Below are 27,591 nucleotides of genomic sequence, written 5' to 3'. Positions count from 1 at the left end.
AGATAATTTTAGTAAACATCATGACAAAATAAAATAGGGAAAAGTGCTAGAGAGACGTTGGGTGGGAGGGTGCTAGTGTCCTTTGGGGGTCAAGGAGACCTCTCTGAGGCAGTCGCAGAGCTGGGACCTCAGTGACAAGAGGGAGCTAGCCATCCAGCTATTTGGCAGCGGGATGTCAAGTACAAAGGTCCTGAGGTGGGAATGAGGCCAGCCTCGAGGAACAAAAAGTCTGTGAGGCTGGAGCATAAAGAGTGAAGGAAAGTGTTAGGAGTGGAGGTTGGGAAGAGTCAGGTGTAGGGTGGTCATATTTAGCAAATAAAAACACAGGATGGCCAGTTAGGTCTGAACTTTAGATGAACAGCAAATACTTTTTTAGCATAAGTATATACCATGCAATATTGGGATATACTTGCACTAGTAGATTATCCATTGTTTATCTGAAACTCTAATTTAACTGGGTGTCCTGTGTTCTATCTGGCAACGCTAGCAGGAGCCACATCACACAGACTCCCAAGGCCTGGTAGAGATTTTCAGGATTGTGCCATAATCTGAGTCAGGGCAGTGGAGACTGGGTCTTAGGAGGCAGACCCAAAGCAGCAGGCAGTTGGGAGCTACTATATTTGTGACCTGATGGTGGCCCACGAGAAGGGAAGCGAGAGGAGGCAGGGATTTGTGTCTGCTTTGCATCCTGCTGAGTCCTGGGTTTCGACAGTGCCTGGCACACAGGAAGAGCTGATAGATATTAGCTAGCTGACCCAAGGCCTGGCACACAGGAAGAGCCGATAGGTATTAGCTAGCTGACCCAAGGCCTGGCACACAGGAAGAGCTGATAGGTATTAGCTAGCTGACCCAAGGCCTGGCACACAGGAAGAGCCGATAGGTATTAGCTAGCTGACCCAAGGCCTGGCACACAGGAAGAGCCGATAGGTATTAGCTAGCTGACCCAAGGCCTGGCACACAGGAAGAGCCGATAGGTATTAGCTAGCTGACCCAAGGCCTGGCACACAGGAAGAGCTGATAGATATTAGCTAGCTGACCCAAGGCTTGGGAGCTTGTGGGTGCTGAGAGCTGGTGTGACCCGGGGCGTGTGTGGATGGTGGAGCTGGCAGATGGATGTAGGGTTGGGGGAAGACGAATCGAGGGTGACCCTTGGGTTTTTGGTGCGAGCAGCTGAGTGGTGGATGATGCCAGTTACTTAGATGGGGAAAGTCAAAGAGGAGGGGGTGGAGGAGAGGCATCTTTCTCTTAGCCACCATTGGCTTGAGGCGGTATTAGACATCCTGTGAGTTGAGCCACCAACCAAGGATTTAGTTCTAGAAGTTAGAGCACAGGAAACGTCAGGGGTAAGGGTATATGTCTGGGAGTCATCAGCATGCGTTGGCACTTGAAGCTGGGAGATGAGTGGGGTAAGGTCACCACAGGGGGGAGTGCAGATGGAGGGGAAAGGGGGCCCAGGGTAGACGTTGAGAGGTGGGGTGGAGGAGAAGGAACCGGAACAGGGTGCTGAGGATGGTGCCAATGGTGGCCAGTTTTGTCCACTCAGACCACTTGGCCCAACACAAACGCCAGCGTGAGGATGGGAAAGTCCCAGAGAACTGAGAAACAGTGCAAGAGCCTCCTCTGCAAAACTGTCATTACAGTGTCGCTACCTGTGTCTGAAAGAAGGGACTTCCGCAGCACAAAGGCTCGAGGCAGATTTGTAACCCTAAGTTAGATTATCTAGAACCAGACAGAAACTTTTCCAGAGAAAGAGAATAAAGAATTAAGTCTCCAGAGTCTGGAAATACTTGATACCCCATGAAGTGGAGAAATGAGGAGGATTGTAAGTAGAAGTTTAAAATAAAATGTCTAAGTGTCAGAGAGGTTATTGTATCAATTAAGTGAGAGCAGGGTAAGGATTTTGATAAACCAACCAACCAAAACAAAAATACCATCATTATAACTGCTTCATTGGAGGCCATAAAATGAACCCATAGTTTTCAAATCAAACTCGAAAATCAAATCACAAAACAGAGCAGAGTGTCAGGGAAGTATATATAAAAAACACGAGAGGGCTTCCCTGGTGGCACAGTGGTTGAGAGTCCACCTGCCGATGCAGGGGACGCGGGTTCGTGCCCCGGTCCGGGAAGATCCCACATGCCGCGGAGCGGCTGGGCCCGTGAGCCATGGCCGCTGAGCCGGCGCGTCCGGAGCCTGTGCTCCGCAACGGGAGAGGCCACAACAGTGAGAGGCCCGCGTACCGCAAAAAAAGCATATGCCAAGAATGTGTGATTAAAAATTGATAGTCTTTGGAAAGAGGGCATAGAGATTCAACTTATAGCTGGTAGGGTGGGCTCTCCAAGAAGCAAGGAAAAAATGATGTGTAATTGATGACTAAATATATAAAAGAAAAAAATGTTTCCAGGTTTATAAAGGAGCTAAATCCAGGTATTGAGAAGCCTCATAAAGATCCAATGACAGAACTACCGAATAGCAGCACCAAAACCTCTTCTTATAATCTTCTAAACCACACGGGAAGATGAGCTCGGAAAGTAAATAATTAGGAACAGCACCATGAGTTTTACAAATTACAATACTTAATATTATTCATACTCCTTGATGATATAATAAAAATTCTGAAGCAATATCTCCAAGGAGAAGACTACTGACTTCTCCTTGGGATTAACTCAACCTAGATATCATTCAAGAGCCAAAGGAGTCTTTGCAGATTTAAAAAATTGGTGAAAATATACTAATCACAAGGCCTCACTTCAAAAAGTTTCCAAGAGTTTTTTTCCAGTAATTTTAGAGTGCTGTAATCCTAAAAATAAGAACCCAGCAGCCTACTGAGCAGCTGGATATGAATACACCCAAAGCAAAAGTGTTCATTCTGTGTTCCCAGAACACAGTATGATGAAAATAGAAATAAATAACAAACTAGCCACAACTACCCAACCATCTGGCCTTTCTTGATCATCTCCAATCACAGCTGAATTAAAGAAGACACTTGACACAATGATAGCCTACGTGGGGTAGGTTTGGAAACCCGGGGTAATCGAGCCTCTGTATATCAGAACTCTAGATGATGCGGCCAAAGCACTACTTGGAGGAAAAGCCATAGCTTTAAATGCTCTGTTATGGAAAGGGAGGCGTAGAACAATAAGTCAAGCATACAGACTTAATCCAGGCTCTCAGTCTCCTGAAGGCATCATGGGTCATACCCTGATTGCCTTGATATTTCCACGGTCACGCAGAGTACTGGAAACAGTAATGTATTCAATATTCGTGAACAAAGATTGCATGTGTGCCAACTACGAGCCTCACACTGTTCCAGGGGCTAGAGATACAGCAGTGAACAAAACAGGGTCTTTAAGAAATCTCTGTTAAGGGAATGAACAATAACAACAACTGGAAAGAAAACGAGCAGGGGGAAAATAGTTAAAAACAGAAATAAATTAAGAAAAAGTCAATTAAGGAAATTTTACAAATTAGAAATGTAGTAGATTTAATAATTTGCATTAAAGATTTCCAAATCAGTAAAGAGTACAGTGTACAATTACGTGGCTACAAATCTTCAAATTATAATTAAATGAAACTAATATTTTATGTGAAATATGAAATGTAAAAATTACCATGTATACCCTCTTTGAACTTTCAAGGAATAATAACCGTGATTTATAAATTATTCGGGAATGACAAAAATCACCTAATTCAATATTCAAGAAAAGTACAATTCAAATCTGAAAACCTAATCAAGATAATAGCCTGAAATAAACTATATCCAGTTTCATTTATTAATATAAACGTATAATATTTCAGTAATATTCTAGCAAATATAATTTAAGTGATATGAAAAATGTAGGTTTTATCTAAGAAATCACTGTAAGTGTGAGTCAATAAAAAGAAAACACTGTAATTTAGCAGGAGATTAGAGATAAGGGAATCATTTGCATAGATGTACTAATAGACCTGATAAAAGTCATTTCTAATTTTTAAAAATCATTTTTTAAAAAGGACTAGAAGTATCCCTCCTTAATAATGCAATATGTGTCAATGTAAAACCAATTACACTTAACAGGGAAACATTAAAATCATCCCATTAAACATTTTAATAAAAGAAAAAGAGATGCCCATCATCACCTGATTATTTAACACTGTATGAGAAATTTTTGCTAAAGCAAAAAGAAAAAGAAGCAAAAAATCAGAGAAGAAAAAATTAAGAAACAACAAAGTATCAGAATGTTCCTTCTGAGTCTGGAGTTCCCTGTTAGGAGATACTGGATGTGGGAGCTGGAAACTGAATGGGAATCTTGGGGAAATTAACCATCTCTCTGAGACCAAGGTGGGAGGAGCCTGTCCTTCTGGGAGGGCTCCCTCAGGGGGCCTAGGCCCCTTCTGGGCTGTGTCTGGGCTCTGACCTGCCTGAGGACTGCAGCCCTCCCTGTCTTTGCTCCCCATCTTCCCTTGAGCTGGTGACCTGAAGCTGAGACAAGCTTCCCAGGGACCCTGCTGATGGTAACTTCCCTGGACAAATCCTTTCTGTATGATAAGACCAGTTCTTAAGTCTTCCAACTCAAGTCCCTACGTGTCTTTGGTCATTCTGACCCTAACCAACACCTCCAGACACGTCTGAGAGCCAGATTTCTCAAAATTTTACCAGGGTTAGAAATACAGAGATAACAGCATTATTCTTAGAAAATCCTAAAGATTCAGTTTGTGTATATGTACTTGTGTTTTTAAAATAATAGTTTTAAAGAGGAGAACAATGAGGGAGATCTATTTGATGGTAAAGCGTGTTCTGAATTAGTGCTTTAGAATTTCTTTTTTTTTTTTTTTGGCCTAGAATTCTTTTATGAAATGACAGTTTAAACAGAATACCACTATGTTAACAGAGTAGCTCTGTTGGAGGTGGGAAAGAAACTGAGAACCCTGTCTGCCTGGCACTTCCTTCCCCCTCCCCAGGCCAGTTACCTCCCCCCACCCCATCCTTGGCCCCCAGAGGCGTCCCAAGGATGGCCAATCAAAGCCAGTAGGCTACAACACCATCCTTGCAATGGTGAGATGTGTCAATCTATGAACATGACATTGCCTAGTACATATGAGGCACTCCAGAGTTTTCATTGAATGAATGATATGAATTCTGAAAGTAAATCCTATCATATTTAAGATGAGCTTGTGCAATGATCTAGCCCAAAAGAACTGTGGAAAAAAGAGTAAGTGCAGTTGAGTGAAAATGAATAGCAACATGGAAAAAGGTGAACTTATTTCCACCACATACTTTTTTTAAAATTCCAGATGAAGTAAGGAACTAAAAAGATATAACAACAACTCCCCAAAACCCTGTTTATAACATAACTTTTAAAAGAGTGAGAAACCAATTTAAAGTGAGCTACTAATTGCTCACGAGTAAATGCTGATAAATTTTTAACTAAGGTAAGCAAAAAAATTTCCAAGGAAAAGGTGAAAAGTAGAGCAGTAAAAAACTATAAAGCACTTTATAATGAAATCCAGCCTACCTAGGGTGAAAACAACAGAATGGGGGAAAAAACAAACTTACAACACCCAGATTAAATAAAAAGTAAAGCAATAAGTAAGAGTTTATACCAATGTATAAAAATACCAGCAAATTCCCAACAGAAGACCAACAATGGTCATGAACAGTTTATAGGAAGAGAAATACAATAGAAACCAACCAGATAGAAAAATACTTAGACATTAGAAATTAAAGATATGCCAATCAATTCATCAGTATTAAAATGCACTGTTATGCCCACTAAAAGAAAGAGAGAAGAGAATAACAGAATTCAGATAGCACAAAGGATGAGCAGGCTGGAACAGTGCCCAAGGCCACCGTCACTCAAAGGCTTAAGGATATTGATCAAGAGCCATAATCTCTGGTTATCTTAAAACTGTAATTGAAAATAAATAAAGAAGAGCTATATGAACAAAGCTGTTCACAGCAGCCTTTATTTATAATCACCAAGATCTCAAAATAACCCAAATATCTAGCAACTGATTTTGGTACATTTAATTGATAGAATATTTTGAGACCACTAGGAATGTTGCATGTGTAAAAACATGAAGTTTTTGATGAAATAATAGATGAAAAATAGAACTCAAAATTGTCTGCCCACCCTGCCTAAAACAATGGGAAAATAGAAAAAGATGAGAAGGGAACAAAGGATCAATAAAGCCCTGGTATTGGAATTGTCAGCGTACTAGACAATGACAGATCTCTCTGGGCATCCACCTTAGCTGCTCCGAGGAGATGTGAACCAGAAAGCACAGACTGCTCGCACGCGAAGCCCCTGGGGCACCAAATTAAAATGCAGATTCCAGACCAGATCAGGTTGGGGCCCAGACATTTGCGTTTTTAACACTCGGTGAGGGTGTGATTCTTACAAACACTAAAGTTTGGGAACCATGGATGACTAAATTATTTCTAAGTAGTTTTGTGATTCTAGATGCAAATTTTCTACAGGCTTTGTAGTTGAGTGTGGCTAAACAAAGGTGAATCAGGTTTACGCATCACGGCTCCAGTTTGGTCCTGGTCAGGACGGAAGGGGTGGGGGGTTCTCAGGAGATGGACCAGTACCGGCAGGCCTGGATCTTTGCCCAGGCTTGTCCTTCTGGGGAGGATCCCTGCCTTTGCCAGAGTGGGTGTGACCACGCTGCCTCTCCAGCTGGAGGCTGTGTGTGTGATGCCTCACTGGGTCCTCACTAATCCTTGACCTTCACCCTGTCCCCTGCCCCCAGCGAAGTCACCCGGACCCTCCCTACCCTGGAATCTCTGCAGAGACTGTTTGACCAGCAGCTCTCCCCCAGCCTGCGTCCACGGCCTCAGGTAAAGACTTTGGGATTGGACAGATGAGATTGATAAAACCGGTGGGGCAGGGGTGGGGGGTCGGATGCGGCATGGGGAGAAGAGGTAACCAATGTCCCGAGGGCTCAGAAGGAAGCACCGCCTTTGTTGGACCCCCAGAGTATAAGGGGGCCGGGGAGCCTCAGCACCCTGACCCCCAGTAAGGTTTATCCCCCTGCCCTCGCTGGATTTTGATTTGAGGAACAAAGATTTCAAATTATGCAACAGCCAGCAAAACTCCTTATTAGTGCTGAATAAGGAGGCAAGGCAGGACCTTTTCCCACCATTTCTCATCAGAAGCTGAAAAAAACCTGAGGTGCCTAAATGCTTGATCCCACCTCATGCTCCAGGAAGAGCAGGTGAAGGCAGGCCCCCCGCCAGACACGTGCACGCGCACACATGCACACGCACACACATGCACATGCACACACGTATGCGTGCTCACAGCCTGGCAGGGGGCCAAGGCCAAGTTGCCTGTGTCACAGAAGGTGTCCTCGGCAAAGCTAAAAACAAGCACGGATAGGACTTCCAGAGAAAGTACTTGCAAGGGACAAGGGTTTAAAAATGTTTAAAAAGCAAACCCTTCCAAGCTCGATTAAGTAAAAGCAACCACATTTTTAAGTGGGAAGAGGATTTTAAAAGCCTGTTTTACTGAAGAGGGACTGGGAATAGCTGGGATACCCTGGAAAAGATGTTAGTTAACACCTCGTTAGTAACTGGAAAATGACCTGCAAAGCAGGGAGACCTCTTCTTGCCTCTCAGACAGGAAAACTTGATTGGTGAAGCCAGGACTTGGCTCTAACGTGAGGGTCAGGGACTCACAGCTGAGAGTGGAAACGGCTTTCCTGAAAGGCACTTTAGCCGTTTGCATGAAAATGTTTGATGCCCGGAGTCCTTCAAGTAAGCCATTCTACCTGCAGGCAGCTGCCTTAGGGTCTACATGTTTGCATAGAGATGTTGACAAAAATGTTTATCACAGCTTTGTCTCTAAAACAGAAACGCTGGAAACACAAACAGAGAGAGAAAGGGTTAAAGTATGATGCAGAATTCTGTTCTAAGGTGGATGCACTGACTCCAAGGCATACTGTTGGGTGAAAAAAGCAAACGGTAGAACAATATATAAACTAGGATGTAAGTCTACACGTGGAAATCGTACCAGAAGTGTTTATACCCAAAGGGCTACTCTGTTCACGAGGAGGGGATGGAATTGGGCCAGAGGGGCCTGGGTCAGGGGAGACTTCAGGTTTGCCCAAATGGTTTTTTGGAGTTTTTTTTTTTTTAACTGAGAAAATGTGTGTTTTATTTGTACAACTTAAAATTCATCAGGATAAAAAAAAAAACGACGACGTAATTTTGCTCTCCTTGAAGTGAATGGTGGGTTAATTTCCGGGAAAGTAAAAGCAAATCTAGACAAAACAGTGACCCTACCAGACACTAAAATTTAAATCGTTTGAATACAAGACCACACACCCAAATCTTTGAAGTAGGATTGGAAGAGGGAGAAGCTTCCAGAGAGAAAAGCTGGTAACAGCCACGCCCCAGCGTGATTCCCTGCGTGCAGAGGCCAGAGTGTTTGCATTCGGTGGCAGGACAGAGTAGTGACGGGATGGGAGGTGGCATCAGGATTTAGAGAAAGGGTTCTGGCTGCCACCCTCCTGTCTGAGACCCTGACTTGTCAAGAAAAGCAGACAATGTCTTGATGCCTCCAGAAATTCACAAATGGAAGAGGGAGTTCCGAGGCTGCCTGAGGTAGAGGAAAGAACACTGGCCTCTGGATCAAAAACATACAAGTTCAATATCTGACTCACCTCCTTCCCGCCTGCCCTGTCCTTAGTTGCCTTATCTGAGAAATGGGCATTGTCATACCTGCCACTGCAGGGGTATATGAGGGAGTAAGTGAGACATCTGGCCATGGTAGCCTCTTACCAGCACTAGGCCCTTTCCGTTAGGTAGGCAAGATAAGATGGGGACCCCTGCGCGACATTTATTTGAGAACGGCTGGGAGGCGCAAAATGCAACATTATCAAAATGACTGCTGGTCCGAAGTTTGGGGAGAGCCCTGGGTCTGCCCTATGTAAGAACAGAGAGTCGTTAACCTTGGAGCCCACATCCTCCGAAGTTCAACTGAAAAGCTAAGTGCAGTAACCAGGTCAGCTTCTACAAACCCACAGGTGGCCCTCAGACCAATTCGCCCACATTGAGGCTGAGTTGTGAATTTTGCCCTCAACCTCAACGCTAGTGACATTTGGGGCCGGATCATCTTTTGCTGTGTGGGACTGTTCTGTGCATTGTACGATGTTAACACATCCTGGCCTCTATGCACTAGATGCCATTAGAATCCCCCAATTTTCACAACCCAAAATGTTCCAGACATTGTCAAATGACCCCAGAGGGCCAAATCTGTACCAGCTGAGACCCACTGGGCGAGATCTACATTCAAATCTCAGGTCAATACCAGCTTTGTGACCTTGAACAAGTGACTCACCACTCTGACTCAGTTTCCCCATCTGCAAACCAAGGACTAGAAGAGTCAATACATCTTAAACACGCTGGGCATAGCATACGAACCCATCACATGGTCATATGTATTCTGCCTAACGAGGCAGTAGAGGCTAAGCTCCAGCGTTCTTCTAATACCTTTTGTTCCAAGAACTAACTCCCACTTGGTTGGTAGCTTCATTTATACTTTGTACGTCTTTACCAAACCTGCCCCAAAAGACACAGATTCGAAGAGAGAGTGGAGAAGACACCATCCTACCACCAGGTGATGGGCCGGGTAGTAAGCAGGCGATCTCCAGTGTCTGAAGGAGGATGAGGGGGTTTGAATCTGCCATCTTTTCAACTCTTCATGAGAAAAACACCCCTAAAACAAGGGATCCTGTAGTCTCCCACCTGCTGTCCTGCTCCATTCTTACCTGCATCTCAGCTCCACTCTTTTGAGCCCTCCTGCTGAACAATAATAACTGAAGACTGATTGAGAGCTTTGTCGAGAAGCAAGGGCCAAACCAAAAAGAATTAGAGAAAGTTGGGACAAAGAGTAAGGGGCACAATGATGGCGGTGATGGCTGTGCTGGAGGTGGCCGTAGCGGCAGTACTGCTGATGGTCAGAAGTGACGGTGGTTGGTGACGGCAGAAGGAGAGAGCTAAAGCGGCTGCTGGGAAACTGAGGCCAAAAGCCTCTGTAGGGACGTCCCTGGGGGTCCAGTGGGTAAGACTCCGAGCTCCCAATGCAGGGGGCCTGAGTTCCATCCCTGGTCAGGGAACTAGACGCCATGTGCCGCAACTAAGACCCCGGTGCAGCCAAAATAAATAAATAAAAATAAATCTTTAAATAATAATAATACTTATTTAAAAAAAAAAAAAAAAAGCCTGTGTAACCTGGCTGACTTACTCAGGAAGGGGTGGGGTAAAGGGACATCTCCTCATCGGTGACAACCCTCATTCCACTCTGCTTGGTGTTCAAGATTGTCAAGTCTGGTGTTCTTGTCCTAGTGGAGGGTGGGGATGGTGCCCTTTTAACTCTACATCTCCAGCACCTTGGGAACGTGTCTGGCACAGAATAGCTGCTTTGTAAGTATTTGTTCTGTGAATAAATGCTTGAGACCGTGGACTTGGTACCAAGCAGACATGGTTTCCTGGCCTGCTGTGCCATTACTAGCTGTGTGACTTCTGACAGGTAACTTCAGCTCTCTGGGCCTCAGGCATGCATTGAACAACTTTACCGAGCATCTTCACTGGCCAAGCACCAATGTCACAGCACCGGACACATTTCTCACGGTCCCAATTCTCACAGTGTTTACATTCTAGCAGGGGAGATACACAAAGAGCAAATAAACAATCGTGGTGATCGGTATGAAACAAAGCAGGGTGATCTAGTAGAGATGATTTTAGCTCGTGTGGTCAGGGAAGACCTCTCTGTGGCTCTGAGACCTGAATGACAAGGAAGTGGCCTTCTCAGGTGGCATCCATGTTTCTAGGGATTCCTCAGAAAGTGTAGCTCAAGGCCAAGGGCAGATCAGAAGTGAGGATGAGCGTGGCTGGTGCTGAGGGGTGGATCATACAGAGTCTTTAATAGTTTGGATCATTTCCTCTCAGTGGTGGGAAGCAGCTGGACCAGGGGGTTTTGAGCAGGGGACGGCCATGTTTCGGAAGTGGAGCCAGGAGCACCGATGCAGTACACGTAGGAGGGTGGAAAGGTTATAATCGAGGACAGGCCTCAGTTTTGTTTAAGCAACTAGAAGCACCAGCGAAGAAGCAGATTTAGAGGGAAGAAGAAAGGAAGATGCATTTTTTGGTCATCATAATTTTGAGACGGTTGTACGTATCCCTGATTTCCTTGTCTTCAAAGGGGGACAATAATCATACGTGGGGTTGTTAGGGAGATGAACCAAGATGAAGCATGGAAAGCGCACAGCCTGACGCCTCTCAGCGGCTGGCACTCAGCATCCCGTCCTTATGTGCTCTCATGTACCAGGTGCCTGGTGAGGCCAATCCGATCAACATGGTGGCCAAGCTCAGCCAACTGACAAGTCTGCTGTCTTCTATTGAAGATAAGGTATGTGGGGGACCCTGCAGCTTCCCTGGACTTCTCTATGGCCCCCTCTTCGCTTGGAGAATGCCCAGGTACCCCTGTGACTCTGTCCCAACCTGTACTGCCTTCCCTTCACCTCCCAGCCTGAAGGACCCAGTGCGTTTCTGCCCACAGGTCAAGGCCTTGCTGCATGAGGGTCCCGAGTCTTCCCACTGGCGTTCCCTCATCCCACCAGTCACCTTTGAGGTAAGTGGCTGTGGATTTGTGCTTCCCAGGAGGGGGCTGGGGGCGGTTCTGGTCCCTGGGGAAGGGGGGCTTTTGATGGACCCCCAGTCCTTCCTCAGGAGGGAGCCCAACGGCTGGGCTGAGATTGACGGTCAGCGGAACCAGCTCCCTGGGAAGATGGTTAAACCTTAGAATGGGTGCCCAGATGAACCTGTGGAGCCTTCGCCATGGGGAGGCTCCCAAGGAAGGAGCTTCTCATTGGCCCAAGATGCCAAAACTTCTTCCTTCTCCAAATGGGGCCAGTGAGTGTCATCAAACAGAGGGCCTCCCCCAACTGGCTGGAAAATAGTGCCTCAGGGAGGGATTAGGGGGAAAAAAGGGATTCCTGTGACTTCCCCGAAAGTGACTGAGTTAGAATCTCCAGGCCCAGAAATTTGTTTTCCTTTTCGTTTTTTTTTTTTTTTTTCTTTTTTATCGCTCAAAGGGGTATCTCTATTTGAGGAAATCAGCGTGTGACACTTTGAGAGATGAAGTGTTACAGCTTGTACACCAAAATCAAAAAATGAAATGAAATTTAAAAAATGAAATGGTTACCAAGGTAATGCAGGTCAGGGGATCAAAGGTGAAGGGTCACACATTATTAAGAAATCCAGAAGGACGGCTGCATCATGATCTCTCATTAGTGTTCCAACGGTGCCTCTCTGGGTAAACTTGAACATTTCGGCAGACATTCAAGCAGCTTTTTCGGTAAAAAGATTTTTACGTGACTGTTGCTCTTCCCGTGATCGTCTTCCATAGGTGGCACGGTGTTGAGAACGCAGCAGGCGCGCGTTCCGCAGAATACACTTTGGGAACCGCCCTTCCGGCTTGTTTTCGGCAGCCATTTCCCCTGCGCGTGCCCATCCGCCTCCGCGCGACCGGGGCCCCGAGCGCGCTGTTTTCTTCTCTTCTTTCTGCGCAGCACTGGTTCCACATTCAGAAACAGGACAGGATGCCCACCCCCAAATCCTTCCTAGCCCTGATGACAACTCGATATTAAGATGTATTTCCATCTTCTGAACATGCCTAGGCAATTGTCTTTTTCCTAATTATTATCAGTGAATGTTCACTTATTGGTTGTAACAAGGCCCAGGAGCATAAATCTGTTGCTAAAATCCTTTGTGGAAGTAGATGACACATCAGATTAATGAGTGTTGCCACATTCAGCTGTGAATAAACCATCTTCCAGTCGTTCATCCGTTCCCTTCACCAGACCTGGCAGAATAGCTGATGTGCACACGGTGGACAAGCTGGGCTCCTCCCACGTTTCAGCGACTCTCGCGAGCTGCCCATGGAAACTCCCTCTGCGGCAGGGAGGCTCAGAAACAGAAGCCCAGTGGTCACGTGCGGGAGGGACACCAGGGCGGGACACATGGCCGAGGGCTGCCCAGTCGTATCGACAAGGGATCACGGACGGGCACTGTGAAAGCGCAGAGAAGGGATAACCAAAATCTCCTCTGCCCCTCCCCTCCTTCCCCACCCACCTCCTTTTCACAGGTGAAGTCAGAATCTCTGGGGATTCCTCAGAAACTGCAGCTCAAAGTTGATGTTGAATCTGGGAAACTGATAATTAAGAAGTCCAAGGATGGTTCTGAGGACAAGTTCTACAGCCACAAGAAAAGTAAGGCCCCCTCATGTCTGTAAAGTTCTCATTCTGCTAGTGCCCTTACTGTGGCCCTCAGCAGCAGGCTGCTGGAAAAGTAAGTCCTGCCAGGCACCTTCCACCCTCTGCTGGGGTACCCACCAACCCTCAGCCTGCCTGTGGGAACCCCCAGTCATAAGGCTCCCCTCTCGTGCCCCCTCTACCTTGAGGCCTGCCCTGTACGCTCCACCTGCTTCCTCCCACCCTGGGGAAATGAGCTTATACTTGGCCCAGGGTGGCAGTTCCACGTGTGTTCATGCTCTTCCCTGCTAGGAGCCACACTGACGCGTGTGGTCATCATTATGCCTGGTTCAGGCCCTGCTGACCAAATCAGGCTGCATCTCTAGGGTAGCACAGACAGAGAAACAGTTTAGCATGGCATTAAAGTCATGAACTCTGTCTGAATTCACATCCCAGCTCAGCCACTTAACACCAGTGTGACCTTGCATGCGACACTTAACCTTCCTGGGCCTCAGTTTCCTCATCTGTAAAATGGGGATGATAAGACTCATGTGAATGGATCTACGTGTAAGGCTCCTTAGGAAAACCTAGCACATAGGAGCCAACTCTGGGCAACTGAGGCTTTGCATTTCAAACAAACTCATCAGTAAAATGGAAAATGTTCACACGCCAAAAACTTATAGAGAAGCTGCTGTGGGCCAGGCACTGGGGATCCAGGGCAAGCAGGATGGTTGAAGACTCTGTCCACGTGGAATTTACATTCCAATGCATTGAGTGGTCAATAAATATGTCAATACTATGATTTCAGCTATTACTGAGTGCTCCGAAGAAGGCCACAGGTTGGATGGACAATAACTGGGGAGGGGGCAGGGAGGCAGTTTTAGAGGCAGAGTCTAGAATTGGCAGCCTTGATAGTGAGAATGGCAAGTGACAGCCTGCAGTGTGGCCAAGGTCAGGGGAAGAGAAAGGCTACAGAGAGGCTCCCAGGGGAGGGACCCCTGGAGGACAGCAGGGCTTTGGGCAACAACCAAGCAGAATGGGGGAAAATGCTCAGATGTGCCCCTGGCATCACTGGCCTCGGAGGCTGGCCTGCCAGGGAGGGGGCAGCTCCAAGCCTCAGTTTCTCCATCTGTACAAGGTGGGGAGCTTATGTATCGTAACATGATATTTTCTGAGCCACATTTCCTTACTTGATCTCATTTTATCCTCACGTGGCCGACAGATTCCCTGAGATACTTGGTAAGTGCTGTGGACTCTCCCCTCAAATTTCACACAGCAGTTTGTATTCAAACCCCTGAAGACAAAGCCCCTCTGGTCTGTAAACAGTATTTTTTATTCTGCAGGGGCTCAAAATTTGTTTAGTAGCATATAACTAGGGATACCAGATTAGCAAATAAAAATACAGGATGCCCAGTTAAACTTAAATTTCAGATAAACAATGAAAAGTTTTAGTATAAGTATGTCCCGTGCAATACCTGGCACATACTTATAGTGAAAAGGTATGTCTTTTTCTGTAAAGGAATCCCAGTCATCCTGTATTTTATCTGGCAGTTCCAGGCATGATCAGTATCTTTTGTTCTGAATAAAGTAGTATGAGAAGAGAAAGAACAGAGAAGGATAAACCAGAAAACATCAAAGTAGAGAGTAAAGGTAAACATTCTTTCATGAAACTTGCGTTGTAGTTATACATACACATGCACACACACATAGAAATTGTATGCATGTGGTCACCATGTAAAATCTTTTTCCTGCTGTCTGTAAGCAGAGGACTCTCCTCTGGTTCTGTTAGAAGCCTGACTTGTGGGATGGAATGTTCTGGGGGCAGGTTCTGGTTGGAGACCATGACTGATGGCTGGTGTTGAAAAGTTGGGAAAATCCCGCTGCTCTAGCCTTGCCAAGCAGATGCCTGTAGGGAGCGTGGGCTGTGCTTCCGTGCTGTCTTCCCACTGTCATTTAGCCCATGAGTTGGAGTGGCCTTCAGATATTATCCTGGGTCACCACCACCCACTCTGAAGCTCTCACCAGCAGAGATGGCAAATGGGAGCAGGTCACAGCACATCCCACAGGGGACTCTAGGGTACATGACACGAGCCACAGCCTCGCCCCATCAAGAACACTGGCCTGAGCTATCTATTCAGATGGTGGATACTTGGCCTGACAGCCAAGCCCTGCAGATACCACTCGTCACCCCTAGAACCTCCTAGGGCTGGACATCCAGGCGGGACGGGAAGGGGATTGTGTGTTTAGCACCAACTCGATGTCAGACACTATGCTGGGAACAGCAAGACAGAGGATAAGAGCACACATGGGCTCCGGGGCTAGACTTCCCAGGTTCAAATCTAGCCTCTGACACTTGCTGGCTGTATCATGTTGGCCTAGTTGCTTAACTGCTCTGTACCTCCATTTGCTCATCTGTGAAATGGGAATAATAGGCTTGTCATGAGTAGACGAGCTAATGCCTGTAAAAGTACCTCCCATGAGCCCAGAGGCAGCACTGACCCCACGGCAAAGTGTCCAGGTAGAGGCCACGGGGGCTGCCCCACAGGGGCCTGCCCTGTCCTGCAACCTCCTGCTCCTGAGTCCCACCTGGGCTGTGGCACGAAGGTCCAAGGGATACTCTCAGGGCAGCAGGGGGGATGGAATTCTTGGGACCAGCCCTGTGCAGGAGGTGGGGTGCAGAAAGGAGAAGAGTGGTGTTAGGAGCACAGGGAGGTGTTACAAGCCCAGCCTTGAGTCCCAGGTCAGCCACTTGTGACCTTGGTCTAGTGCCCTCTCTCTGTCCTCAGTGTATTATTCTGTCAAATAGGTATAGTAGCATCCTATAGGGCTGCCGTGAGTCTTCCGTAAGTAAACATCAAAGTCCACAGTGTCTAGCGTCTAGTAGATGCTCAAAAAATTGGCTGCCACCACAATCATCATATAATTATCCCTCCAAGGCAGCTTTGAGGAAGGTAGAATCAAGCAGTGAGGAGGACGATGGATCAGGAAACGAAGTCCCTAGACACTGGTGTGTGACAAGCTGTCATATTCATGCAGAGTTGGGATCGCAGTGCCGGGGCAGGACCGCTCCGTCCACTGCCAACTTGGGCAAGAGAGCTGGGGACTTCCTGAGGGTGTGAGCGGGGGAGGGCTGTTGAACGTGATGGGCTTAGAACCATACTTTCCTCTTAACGGCCACAGAGACTGACTTACAACTGAAAGGAATGGGCCCAGCTTTGACAAAAGGAAACAGAAACCTACAGTGAGTAAGGAGATTGTCAGAGAGTGCCTGTCTGCTCTAAAAACTTGAGGTTTCTGGACTGAAAGAAATGCTCCTCAGGGTTCTGAGGAGCACTGTGAATTCTTGTCAGTTAATTCAATGCACATTTTTCTTCTGAGCATCTTCTGTGGGCCAGCCCTGAGTTATATAGCCCTCCCTCAAAGAACCTGCAGTTCAGGAGGGAAAGCTGACGTGTGTGCATGTGTTAGAATGTGGGTCATATGTGAGGTTAGCCCTGGAGGAGGACTGACGAGCTCTGTGTGGGGCTGTGCGGGGAAGCCTCACACCACAGAGGTGGCTCTGCCTGGGGCTTCGGAGGATGAAGAAATCACCGGGCCTTGGTGACCCGGGGTGTGTTCTAAGTACAGTGAGCCACTGTTTGGAGGTTTCAGGCAGGGGAATGGTGTGATCCCCTCTAAAATGAACTCTGGCTGCTGTGCTGAGAATAAACGGTGGCAGGGGCGGGCAGAGACAGGGAGACCAATTAAAGGGCTGTGACAGTGGCCGGCAAGAGGTGGTGGTGGCTTGAGATGGGGAAAGATAGGCAGATTGGGAACGTTGTGGAGGTAGAACTGCTCAGACCGGCTGATGGAGGAGATGGAGAGGGGCGAGGGAAGAGGAACCGAAATGATTCTATGTAACTAAGTATGGGAACAAGTGGGCCACTTACTGACCCTGCTACTAACACTAATATTAGTATTAATAACACTAATTCTGAGCAAGCAAGATGTCACGTCCCAGGGGCAGCCACACAGTCCTACAAATAGAAGGAAAACCAGAGATTCAGAGGGAGGGAGACATAGCCTAATAGCAGCAGATTTGGAGAAGTTGGGCATTCCAGTTGGCAGCAGTAGGAGTCTGTGACTGCCTCTGACAAGGCTGAGGGGACTTGTGAGAGCAGGGGCCCCCCCGATTTCCCTAGAGTGAGGCTTCAGCTCAAGATGGTGGCTGAACACATACGCGATTGTCAGTTCCCTTCCTAAAGGCAAAACTGACAGGGACGAAGAAAGCAGGAGGGAAAGTAACGTCAACACAATTCTGAATGCTGAAAAGCAGATGGATAATGATAACCAATTTACAGGAACCAAAAAAGCTAAATTTTAAGTATGGCATAGGGAAAGTTGAGATGCCTGACATACCACAGAACCACAAAGGGCATAGGAGCCAATAGCAGCTGGGGTCCCTGGAGTGAGGGTGAAGCTGGGGTTATAGACAGCAGGATTGGATGAAAATCTTTTTAAAAGAGTTACACCCACCAGATCCCTGTCCATGCCACACAGCTGGTGGCTACCCCTCACACATTAGGCAGAAGACCTGAGGTTTATTCTCTGGAGGAGGTAAGGAAGTGGGAGACACCAGCGTTAACTTCTGAACGCTGCAACGCCAGCCTTCACCCCTGCCCAGCTCGGGGTGCTGCCAGCCAGGCCCACACCCTGCAGGCAGGCAGTTGGAAGATTCTTCCTGGACCACATGACCAGCCCAGGAACAAAAATCTAAAGACACTGCCATGAAGAGGTTCCCCACAAGTCAACCCATGAGACCACCCAGTGGAGAAACCTTGCTGGACAATCCCCCAGTGGCACTGTTGGGATCCACAGCTAAGGACCACCAGACATTGGAGAGAAGCCTGGAATAGGAAACAATGAGACTCAAGGCAGAAGTAAGGAAAAAAGACAAAAAACTTGCAGGAAACAAATTATGACAGTTAAAAGAAATTGGACCAGGAAACAAGAACAGAATGCTATTAAAGGAACACTCCGAGAACAAAATAAAAATGAAGAAAAAGGAGAAGGAAGGGAACAGGAGATTAGTAAGGAAAAATAAAAACATTATAGCAGAATCTTTTTTCAGAAATTTAAAAAATAAAAACTCAAAGGAGGGGTGGAAAGATAAAGTCGAGGAAAGCTCCCAGAAGGTAGAACAAAAGGACAAAGTGAGGAGACATAGGAGAGAAGCGATTTTTGAAAATTAGAAGACCAGTCCAGGAGGTCCAATACCAATATAATGAGAGTCAGTAAGAGAAGACCGGGAAACAGTGAGAAAAAACATTAAAGAAACAATTCAAGAGAAGTTCTCAGGACTGAACAGTTTCCAGACTGAAAATGGCCCACCGAGTGTCCAGCACACTCTGAGACACATGCAACCTTGGAAAGTCTCATAACACTGGATTCTAAGCAAAGATCCTAAAATCTTCAAAGCAAAAGATAGATTATAGCCTGGGTCAGGGGTCCCCAAGACCATGTCCAGGTACAGTGAGCGATTCTCCAGGAAGACTCCCAGGACTCAGTGTAGAGTCACATAGCTGTAGTTTACTACAGTGAAAGGACATAGCACAGTCAGCAAAGGGAAAATGTGCCTGGGGTGAAGTCTAGGAGAGACCAGGCACAAGCTTCCAGAAGTCCTTTCCCCGTGGGGGTCGCGCGGGACGTGCTTAATTCCTCCCTTGATGAGTTGTGACAACACATGTGAGACGTCATCTACCAGGGATGCTTGTTAGAGACTCAGAATCCCGGCATTTTACTGGAGGCTGGTCATGTAGGCACCTTCTGCCTGGTACACACCCAGACTCCCAGAAGGAAAACAAATATTCAGTGGAAACCACACTGTTGGTACAAACATCACAGGCACAGTGAGTTGCTCTTAGTTCTGGGGATGCTGGGAACCCTCCCCAAATCCAAGGTCCTAGATGCCAACCAAGGGCCACCTTCAAGCTGACTTTCCAAGGATAGCGGTCAGGCTTGCCATGTGAACTCTTCTGCCTACAGATGGATCAGAATGATGTTTTTTTTCTCAGCAGCAATGCTGCAAACTAGAAAAGATGGAGCAAGGTCTCCAGAGTCCTGAGGAGAATTATTCCTAACTTAGAGTTGTGTCAGTGAAGTGTGAGGGTAGAGTTTTCAGACATGCAAAGCTTCCAAAAATGTATCACCCCATCCCTTCTTTCTTGGAAAGCTACTAGAGATGTTGCTCTACCAAAATGAAGGCATAAACTGAGGAAGAGGACGACATGGGACCCAATACAAGAGAGACAGAGGTGAATGGATTTCCCAGATGATGGAGAAGGAAGGCCCTAAAGTAACGGCTCTGCATCAGGCCTAGAGGTCACCAGTCTGGAGAAGAGAAGGCCCAGAGGCTCTGGGAGAGGCTCCCTCAGGATGATGAAACTGATGAAAGTGATTGACCACACGGAAAAGAGAGTTACAAACAGAGAGAGTTAGGACCACTGGAAAAAATACGGCAATTATTAACTCCAGGAAAAACAGAAAGTTGTGTAGGAAAAAGAAAGCAGTCAGGGCTTGTCTGTCAAGAACATTCCCATAATAACAAAGACTGAATGCTTATCTGGCCAAAATGATGTTATAATTATTAGAAGGATGATGGAGGGACTGAAATTATACATTGGCAGGGGGAGGGGAATGGTGAGGTGGGGGAACAGGTTGTAAATGTGAAAGAGCTAAACCTTCATCTTCTATAGTGGGAAGTCAATATGTAATAGGAAGTACCTAAGACTGAAACACCAGGAAGTAGCGATATAAGCATCGTATTTAGAGTCATGAAGTAAAACTCCAAAAGAATCCACTAAAAGAATTGATAGTGGTTGCCTCTAGGGAGCTGGACATTGGAGGGAGGTGGGGTTGGGGAGTGCAATTGTTCATAAAAATCTTGTAGAACAATTTGAGTCTTTTAGTCGTTGATAGAAGTAAAAATATTTAATTTTTCATTTAGACATAAATTCAAAAGCACAAGAGGGAAGGGAGGAAGAGAAAGGAAGGAAAAGAGATAGGGAGGAGGAGAGAGAGAAGGAAGGGAGAGAGGGAGGGAACTGAAAAGATGGACAGTCACACTGTCTCTGCTCCGGCCAGGCCACCCTTCCTGTTCCAGGCACCACCCTACCCAGCCATGAGCCCCTCCCTGTAAGAGGAGCAAGGATCTGGGAGACCAGGTACAGATCTGGGGCTCAGCCTGGACCCGGAAAAGTCAGGATTTCAAGTGCCAGAGTGTAGTGGAGGCTCTGCATATTGGGTGATGATGAGAAAGATGAACTTTCATCCCTCTTCAGTCCTGCAGCTCATCAAATCTCAGAAGTTTCTGAACAAGTTGGTGATTTTGGTGGAAACAGAGAAGGAGAAGACCCTGCGGAAGGAGTATGTTTTTGCTGACTCCAAAGTAAGTGACGACAAACCACTAAGATGGGCCAAGAGGGGAGTGAGGGATGCACAATTTCTGAGGCTTGCTGTGTGCCTGGAAGTTGGTACCATGGGCTCACTCAGCTCTCACAACCCATTTCCCACCTGGGAAAGCCAAGCGCAGGAAGCTGAGGGGGTGCGTTCCAGGCCAACTGGGATTCAAGCATCACAGCTCCATCCTCTCCCTTTGCTACCACACCTGCCCCTGAGAGAGTGCGTCCTTTATCATCCACGTTTTACTAGCCCTGAGCCCCACTGAGGGGCTTTGAACTTCCCCGGCATGCACCCGGAGGCCCTCAGGGGCACCCCAGATTTAAATCTGAGTCTCAACCAGCGCTCCCTCCATTTCTACACTTTGCCCCACTCTGCAGAAGTGAGAGTCCCTGCCAGGCCTGGCTGCTGGAATAAGAGGTGTGTGGGCAGATGGAGAAACTTGGGAGCTGGGCGTTGTGGTGGGCCTCTGTACAGACGGTGTCTCTGTGACCTTATCCCTCACTTCAGACATGCCAACAAGGGGCTGAAACCCACCCTTGCGGCCCTGCTGTTTATCCTGCAGTGTACGGCTCGGATGAGACAGGGCACAGAGAGCTCCCAGCACGTGAGGTGCTGGCTGACTGTCGGCACCATGGCAGAGGGCCAGGGCTTCCATCATAGGCTCACAGGGACAGCCCCATCGAGTGCTGGGACCCAGCTCTTTCTACCTGTGTGGCAGGGGTGGGCTGCTGGGAGGCCAATGGGGGGTCCAGGGGTGCCCAGAACTGGCGGAGAGGGTGAAAAGGACTGGGAGGAATGATAGAGAAGGAACTGGGAAAAACAAGGAAGTGGGGGCCAGACAGGTGGGGGGAGGCAGAAACCTGGCTGGGCATTGTGCTGGGCACATGGGCAGAGGTCCAGAACCCAGTTCTGCTCATTGCCGCAAGCTCAGAAGGATGAGGCGCTGAATATTGAGCCATTTGTAACTAAAAGCAGGTTTCCATAAAGACAGCCATCACAGTTCTTCGTGAGCTGCTTTCTTCGAGGGAACTTGGATTTGCCATTAGATTGAATCATGTGACATTGCCATCTACGTAGGTCTGAGACAGTCAAATGTTGGTAATTTCCTATGGTGCATGCTTGTTTGGTCACCCTGCCCTATTGAACTGTAAGCTACGAGAGGGCCACGTCTACTTTGTGCCCTACTGTGTACCCAGGACAACTAAATGAAGACTGTTAAGAAGGCTACGGCAGCCTTTGTGTGTTCTTTCCTTTTTAATTAGATTCTTTGATTTAAATTTTCTTTCATTACATAAGTAATCTAATTCTCATTAGTGAAAAAGTATACAGATAAACAAAAAGTTTAAAATAGAAACAGCCCTATACCACTAGTAATCCTTGGACTCTATCTTTCAGGATGGTTTTTGTTTGTGTTTTTTTAATACAAATGCAGTGGTGCTGTTCATAGTGTTTTGTCAACTGGTTTCTCATACTAAACAAGGTATCTTGACCGTCTGCCCTTGTTGATGAAGTACTTCTGTCCCCCAATTTTTAAAACCTGTGGTCTTCTAGCATATGGATGACCCATAATACAGTTAGTAATTCATCTCCTAAGACTGGACACGAAGGTTTCTAATATTTTCTGCTACAGTCCCCACGATGTAGTCGGGTCTTCGAACAGTCCCTGATTTAGTCAGGTCCTTGCAGTGGAAGGGCTGGGTCTGAGAGAAGCCGCTCTCTTAAGACCTCGGACACATATTTCCAGATGGCTCTCCTGGAAGTCCACACTGACCTGCGCTCCCCTCAGTTTTCTCAAAGCTGACCAGTCCTTTGAAAGTATCATGTGCGGGGAGACAGAGGCCTGTCTGAGTCTGTCTGCCCTTCAATCCTTAGAAGAGAGAAGGCTTCTGCCAGCTCCTCCAACAGATGAAGAACAAGCACTCAGAGCAGCCGGAGCCCGACATGATCACCATCTTCATCGGCACCTGGAACATGGGTGGGTCCACATGCCACCCCGCCTCCAGGCACCTCCCCTGGGGTTCTGCTTTGCCGCCTCAAGCATCCTTGCCTGTCTCCCCGCCACCCCCAGTCCCGAGACCTGGGTACCCATCCTGAGACAAGGGGTGAGGGAAACAAGCCCTGGGATTCTCATACCCCAAGTGCAGCTGAAATGGGTTACGTTGCTTGTCGAAACTGGAAAGTCTGAATATATGGGTGAAGAGGCTCTTGGGCACCTGCCAGCCCGGGGCAGCTTGCCAAGGGGCTTCAGTCCTGGAAGGAAGAACTCCCTTTTTGATTTGGGATGCCAGGTTTATTGAGCAAGAAAGAGAAAGAGAGATGATGCCTAGTTGAATTTGAATTTCCTATAAACAACAAATTATTTTTTAGTATAGGTGTTTAGCTAGAAATAAATACATACATACTAAATATATATTATGCTAAATATATACACTATATATATTTACATACTAATATATACTAAGTATATATCATATACTAAATATATAAATATATTACACTGAATATAAATTATGCTAGATAATTATTTAGTATAACTCTTTGGCTAGAGGTAAGTACAAATATACACAGTATATACTTAGATGCTAATACAAATTTTTATGCTAATATGAACTACACTAAATAATTATTTAGTGTAAATATTCAGCTAGAAATTTTAAAAATTTAAGTAGATACAGAATGTCTAGTTAATTTAAATTTTAGACAAACAGTTATTGCATGGGACATACTTATTCTAAAAATTATCCATTGTTTATCTGAAATTTGAATTTGACTGGGCCTCTGTCTCGCCTACTTTTGTCTGGAGCAGAGTCAGGACCACCTCCCAATGCAGCACAGTGTCACCCAGCAGCCCCCCGGGAGGAAGAGGCTGAGCAGGAGCCCTTCGTGGAGGGGGAGGGGGACAGTCCGAAATAGAAACGCAACATGGGACTCCTGGCCTGTCGCTTGGTGGAGGATGGGCTGGCGTTCCAGGAGGGAAGTCAGGAGAGCTGCCCACCCCGATTCCACCAGACCCAGTCTCCCCAGACCTTCACGCCCAGAGATTCCAGGGGCCACGGCAGCGCTGAAGTAGAACCCTTGCCCAGTTCCTGTATCCTTCTCTCCCCACCAGTGTTTCTTACTGGCCGCCTCATTTCCTCAGCTCTCACGCTTGGGGGTTAATGCACGTGGGCACCGGCCCCTTCCCGTTTTTCCCTCTGCGAGCCTGGACGTCTTAGATTTGGCTGGGCACGGTCCAGGCCGTCCAGGTGCACAACTGCAGGGGGTGCCCTTCACACGGCGTGGAAGGAGCTGGCCAGGGCCCTGCCTCACCAGGGCAGCATGCGAGGGTCTCCCCGAGCAGAGACCACCAGGCCCCAGGGTTTGTGCTCCCATCCTGAGCCACAGTGGGAGCAGAGCTCGGCGGCAGTCAGGTCCCTCCAGTTCTTGGCTTCTTGGCACTTGCGAACCAAGAAAGTTATCTTTTTGAGAAAAAAGTTTACTCAACCTCCAAGGGCATTTTGAGGGAAATAAATCTTTATCATCATTTCTTTATTGAGCTGTTTCAGCTCAGCTTTTGAAATGGCACTAGGTGGGCCTCCATGCTCTTCCATTTCTCTGGCTAACTCCCACACATCTCTTGGTTTTCGGCTGAGATCTCTCTTGTGCAATGAAGGCACTGTTGTCTCCTAACCGTGGGTTAGAAGCCTCCATGCTAAACTTGCCAGCCTACAGCGTTCTCTCACCACCAATGGAATGTAAACTCGAGGCCCGTGTCTCAGTTATCACTAAAGCCCCAGAGACTAGGACAGTGTCTGACATCTTGTGCTACTAGTTCAAGTTACGGAATCTTCAGGTGTTTCTAGTTTTGGAACTTAACTTTATCTTTACAAAGAAATGTAACTGAGGGGATTACCTGGCAGTCTAGTGGTTAGGACCCCACACCTTCACTGCTGAGGGCCCGGGTTCAATCCCTGGTCAGGGAACTAAGATCCCGCAAGCTGTGCAGCGCAACCAAAAAAAAAAAAAAAAGAGGCGTTGCTTTAAAACGTCAGTATTAAAAAAAAAACAAAAAACTAAAGAAAAAGAAAAAGAAAAGTAACTGAGTTCTCACCCTCCCTTACATCCTGGGGGATGATAGTACCTAGTTCTTTAAGGTCTATTTCGTTGGGGGAACTGAATGGTTTCCAGTGACTATGTGAACCTCTCCCACCCCCCACGTCTGTTTTGAATTCTCCCGATGTACCTCTGACTCACTTGGTGTTGGGTTTTGCTGTTGAAGGTAACGCCCCCCCTCCCAAGAAGATCACGTCCTGGTTTCTCTCCAAGGGGCAGGGAAAGACGCGGGATGACTCTGCTGATTACATCCCCCATGACATTTACGTGATCGGCACCCAGGAGGACCCCCTGGGAGAGAAGGAGTGGCTGGAGATACTCAAACATTCCCTGCAAGAAATCACCAGCATGACTTTTAAAACAGTGAGCAGTGGCCACAGTCCTGGGTGGGACTCCGGGGCAGTGGGCTGGGCAAATCCAGGAGCATCTCAGAAGTAAGAATGTGCTCAGTGGTCCCCCCTGCCCACTTCCAGGGCCAGAGAGGGGCACCTGTATCCAGAAACTAATGGGGTCTGTGAGCATTGCTCATCACTGGGGTCCTCCCTCTTCCCTGCCTGAGCTTGTAGGTCATCTTCATCGAAATCTCATCAGTGCCAGCTCTCATCTTCAAGACACTTTGTCTCATCTGTGAGGCATCCTTAGGAGTCCCCCAAAGTGTAGGGACTGCAGACAGGGCGCCCCACACCTGGGGTGAGGGATGGGTGTGAATCTCTTGCTCTGCGGTCAAGCACTGTGTCCTGGCCCAGGGTCACAGCCTTGTCCTCCCTGCCAGGTCGCCATCCACACCCTCTGGAACATCCGCATAGCGGTGCTGGCCAAGCCAGAGCACGAGAACAGGATCAGCCACGTCTGCACCAACAACGTGAAGACGGGCATCGCCAACACGCTGGGTGAGCGGGGGGTGGGTGAGCAGGGGGCCGCATTCCACGTAAGCTCGCGCCTGCCGACGCTCGCGTGTCCGTCCCACCTGGGGTGGGCGGTCGTCCCGGCCTAAATGTGCTCGGGGTCTACACCAGTGCCTCTGGGGGTCTGGCAGAACGTGGGTTCTGACTCAGTACATCTCAGGAGGAGCCCGACATTCTGTGTTTCCAACGAGCTCCCAGGTGGTGTCAGCACTGCTAGCGCACTGACCCTACCTTGAGTGTCAGGGACCGAGGACAGGGGTTGACAGACATGCTGTGAAGGGCCAGGTAGTAAGTATTTTAGGCTTTTCAGTCCACGTGCGACTCCTCAGCCCTGCTGCTGACACACGAGAGTAGCCGCAGACAGCAGGAACATGAACGAGTGCAGCCGTGTTCTAGAAAACTGTATTTACGAACAAGTCATGGGTTCAGTTTGGCCACAGACTGTAGGTTATGATCCCTGGTCTAGATCTAGACAGACTCAGGTTGGAGGTGGAAACGTTGTTATCAGCTGAGCCTGTGGGGACCAGTCACGGTGCTTCAGAGAACTGAAAACAGCAGAGGGCTGCACGCCTGTGAGTGTGAGTGTGTGTGTGTGAGAGAGAGTATGTGAGTCTGTGTGTGTCTGCGTGTATGTGTGTGTGTGAGTCTGTCAGTCTGTGAGTCTGTGTGTGTGTGTCTGTCAGTGTGTGCGTGTGTGAGTCTGTCGGTCTGTGTGTGTCAGTCTGTCAGTCTGTGTGTGACGGTGAGTGCGTGAGGGCAGGTGCACCCCCCCGGGGGCTGGGTGGAGCTGAGGGCGAGGCCAGCGGTTTCTGGTGGCTGGTATCAAGGACAGGACCGAGCCCCAGAGGTAAAGAGGAAATAGAATAACTGCTGCAGTTGAACGTGAAGAGCCCTGTCAGCCTTTCTGCTGACAGACCGCAAGCTGCCCGCGTCCACGCCCACCCGCCCCCTTCCTTCCTGTGGCAGCGGCCCTGCTCTGGAGCCCACACCTTCTGCTGCCCAGGAACCTCCTCTAGTCCTCGATCCCCGGCTGCCTGGGCGGCCCGCCCCCTCCCACCAGCCCTTCCCCAGCCTGCAACGTGCCCCGACCGCCCGACACAAGGCCGGCCTCCCCCCGGCCGCCGCCCCAGCCCTGGTTCCTGGGACGGAGCCGAGTGTGCCCCCAGCCCCCCGGCACGGCGCTGGGCCTGGGCTCCTGACCACCGCACGTGGCGGCCTGCTCCCACGGACAGACAGGCGGCGGGACGTTTGCGGGAGTGAGTGGCGGCAAAGCGTGTGTGGTGGGGACTAGAGCAGATCCAAGTACTACCTGAGACGGCGTCCAGGGGCCTCTGACAGCGGGGCATTGGGACCCAAGTCCGAGGGCAGAGGAAGGGTCCTCGTGGGAGGGGTGTTCCACGCAGGGGGAACAGCGAAGCCAAGGCCCCGTGGTCCCTGGGCTCAGCTCTAGTGGGTGATGGGACAAGGCCAGAGAGGGAGGCAGGAGTCCTGGGCAGTCGGAGGGCAGCTTGTGGGTGGAGGAGTTCCCCTGTACCAGTACCCCCCCTGCCTCCCCTCCCCTGTCTCCTGGGGCTGGTCTCCCCACTTACCTCCCCCAGAATGGCTCCCAGCCATGGTCAGCACAGGGCAGGAGCTCAGTGAATGCTGGCTGACCGGCAGAAGATCTAAGACCTCTTGGAGAGCTAAGACCTTGTACCCTGTGCAAGGCCGTGTGCTAAATGCTTTCCGGCTATTACTTAATACAGGCGCCCTGTGTGGGCAGGGACTGTCATTAGCCCCATTCGCAGACAGGGCTCTGGAGGCTACAGTGATGTTCCCTAACCTGTCCGAGGCCCTGTGACAAGGAAGTGGTGGGCAGGGATTTAAACCCAGGCCGCACCGCAGGGTGGGGAGAAAGCTGAGAGGAGGGGCCTCC

The 27,591-nt window shown here is 48.3% G+C and overlaps 1 protein-coding gene and 1 pseudogene across 2 annotated transcripts in view; one reads left to right on the top strand and one right to left on the bottom strand.

Moving 5' to 3' along the window:
- The window catches only part of INPP5D (inositol polyphosphate-5-phosphatase D), a 128,560-nt gene that overhangs the window by 69,347 nt on the left and 31,622 nt on the right, over positions 1-27,591 (top strand). For both annotated transcript variants that reach the window (XR_003002624.1, XM_024740498.1), the window contains exons 6-13: positions 6,736-6,823; positions 11,316-11,396; positions 11,547-11,618; positions 13,134-13,257; positions 20,559-20,665; positions 22,552-22,654; positions 24,938-25,134; positions 25,544-25,661. Coding sequence is in view for 1 of the 2 variants with exons in the window: in XM_024740498.1 (XP_024596266.1) it covers positions 6,736-6,823; positions 11,316-11,396; positions 11,547-11,618; positions 13,134-13,257; positions 20,559-20,665; positions 22,552-22,654; positions 24,938-25,134; positions 25,544-25,661 (890 nt within the window). In the remaining variant the exon portion in view is untranslated. The remainder of the gene's footprint in view (positions 1-6,735; positions 6,824-11,315; positions 11,397-11,546; positions 11,619-13,133; positions 13,258-20,558; positions 20,666-22,551; positions 22,655-24,937; positions 25,135-25,543; positions 25,662-27,591) is intronic.
- On the bottom strand, positions 11,683-13,010 carry LOC112396694 (calmodulin-binding transcription activator 1 pseudogene; annotated as a pseudogene).

The sequence above is a fragment of the Neophocaena asiaeorientalis genome, unplaced genomic scaffold (assembly GCF_003031525.2).
Source record: "Neophocaena asiaeorientalis asiaeorientalis breed wild unplaced genomic scaffold, Neophocaena_asiaeorientalis_V1.1 scaffold388, whole genome shotgun sequence".
Taxonomy (NCBI): Eukaryota; Metazoa; Chordata; class Mammalia; order Artiodactyla; family Phocoenidae; genus Neophocaena; species Neophocaena asiaeorientalis.
The sequence above is the reverse complement of the archived record's forward strand: the minus strand, read 5'-3'. Positions and strand labels throughout refer to the sequence as shown.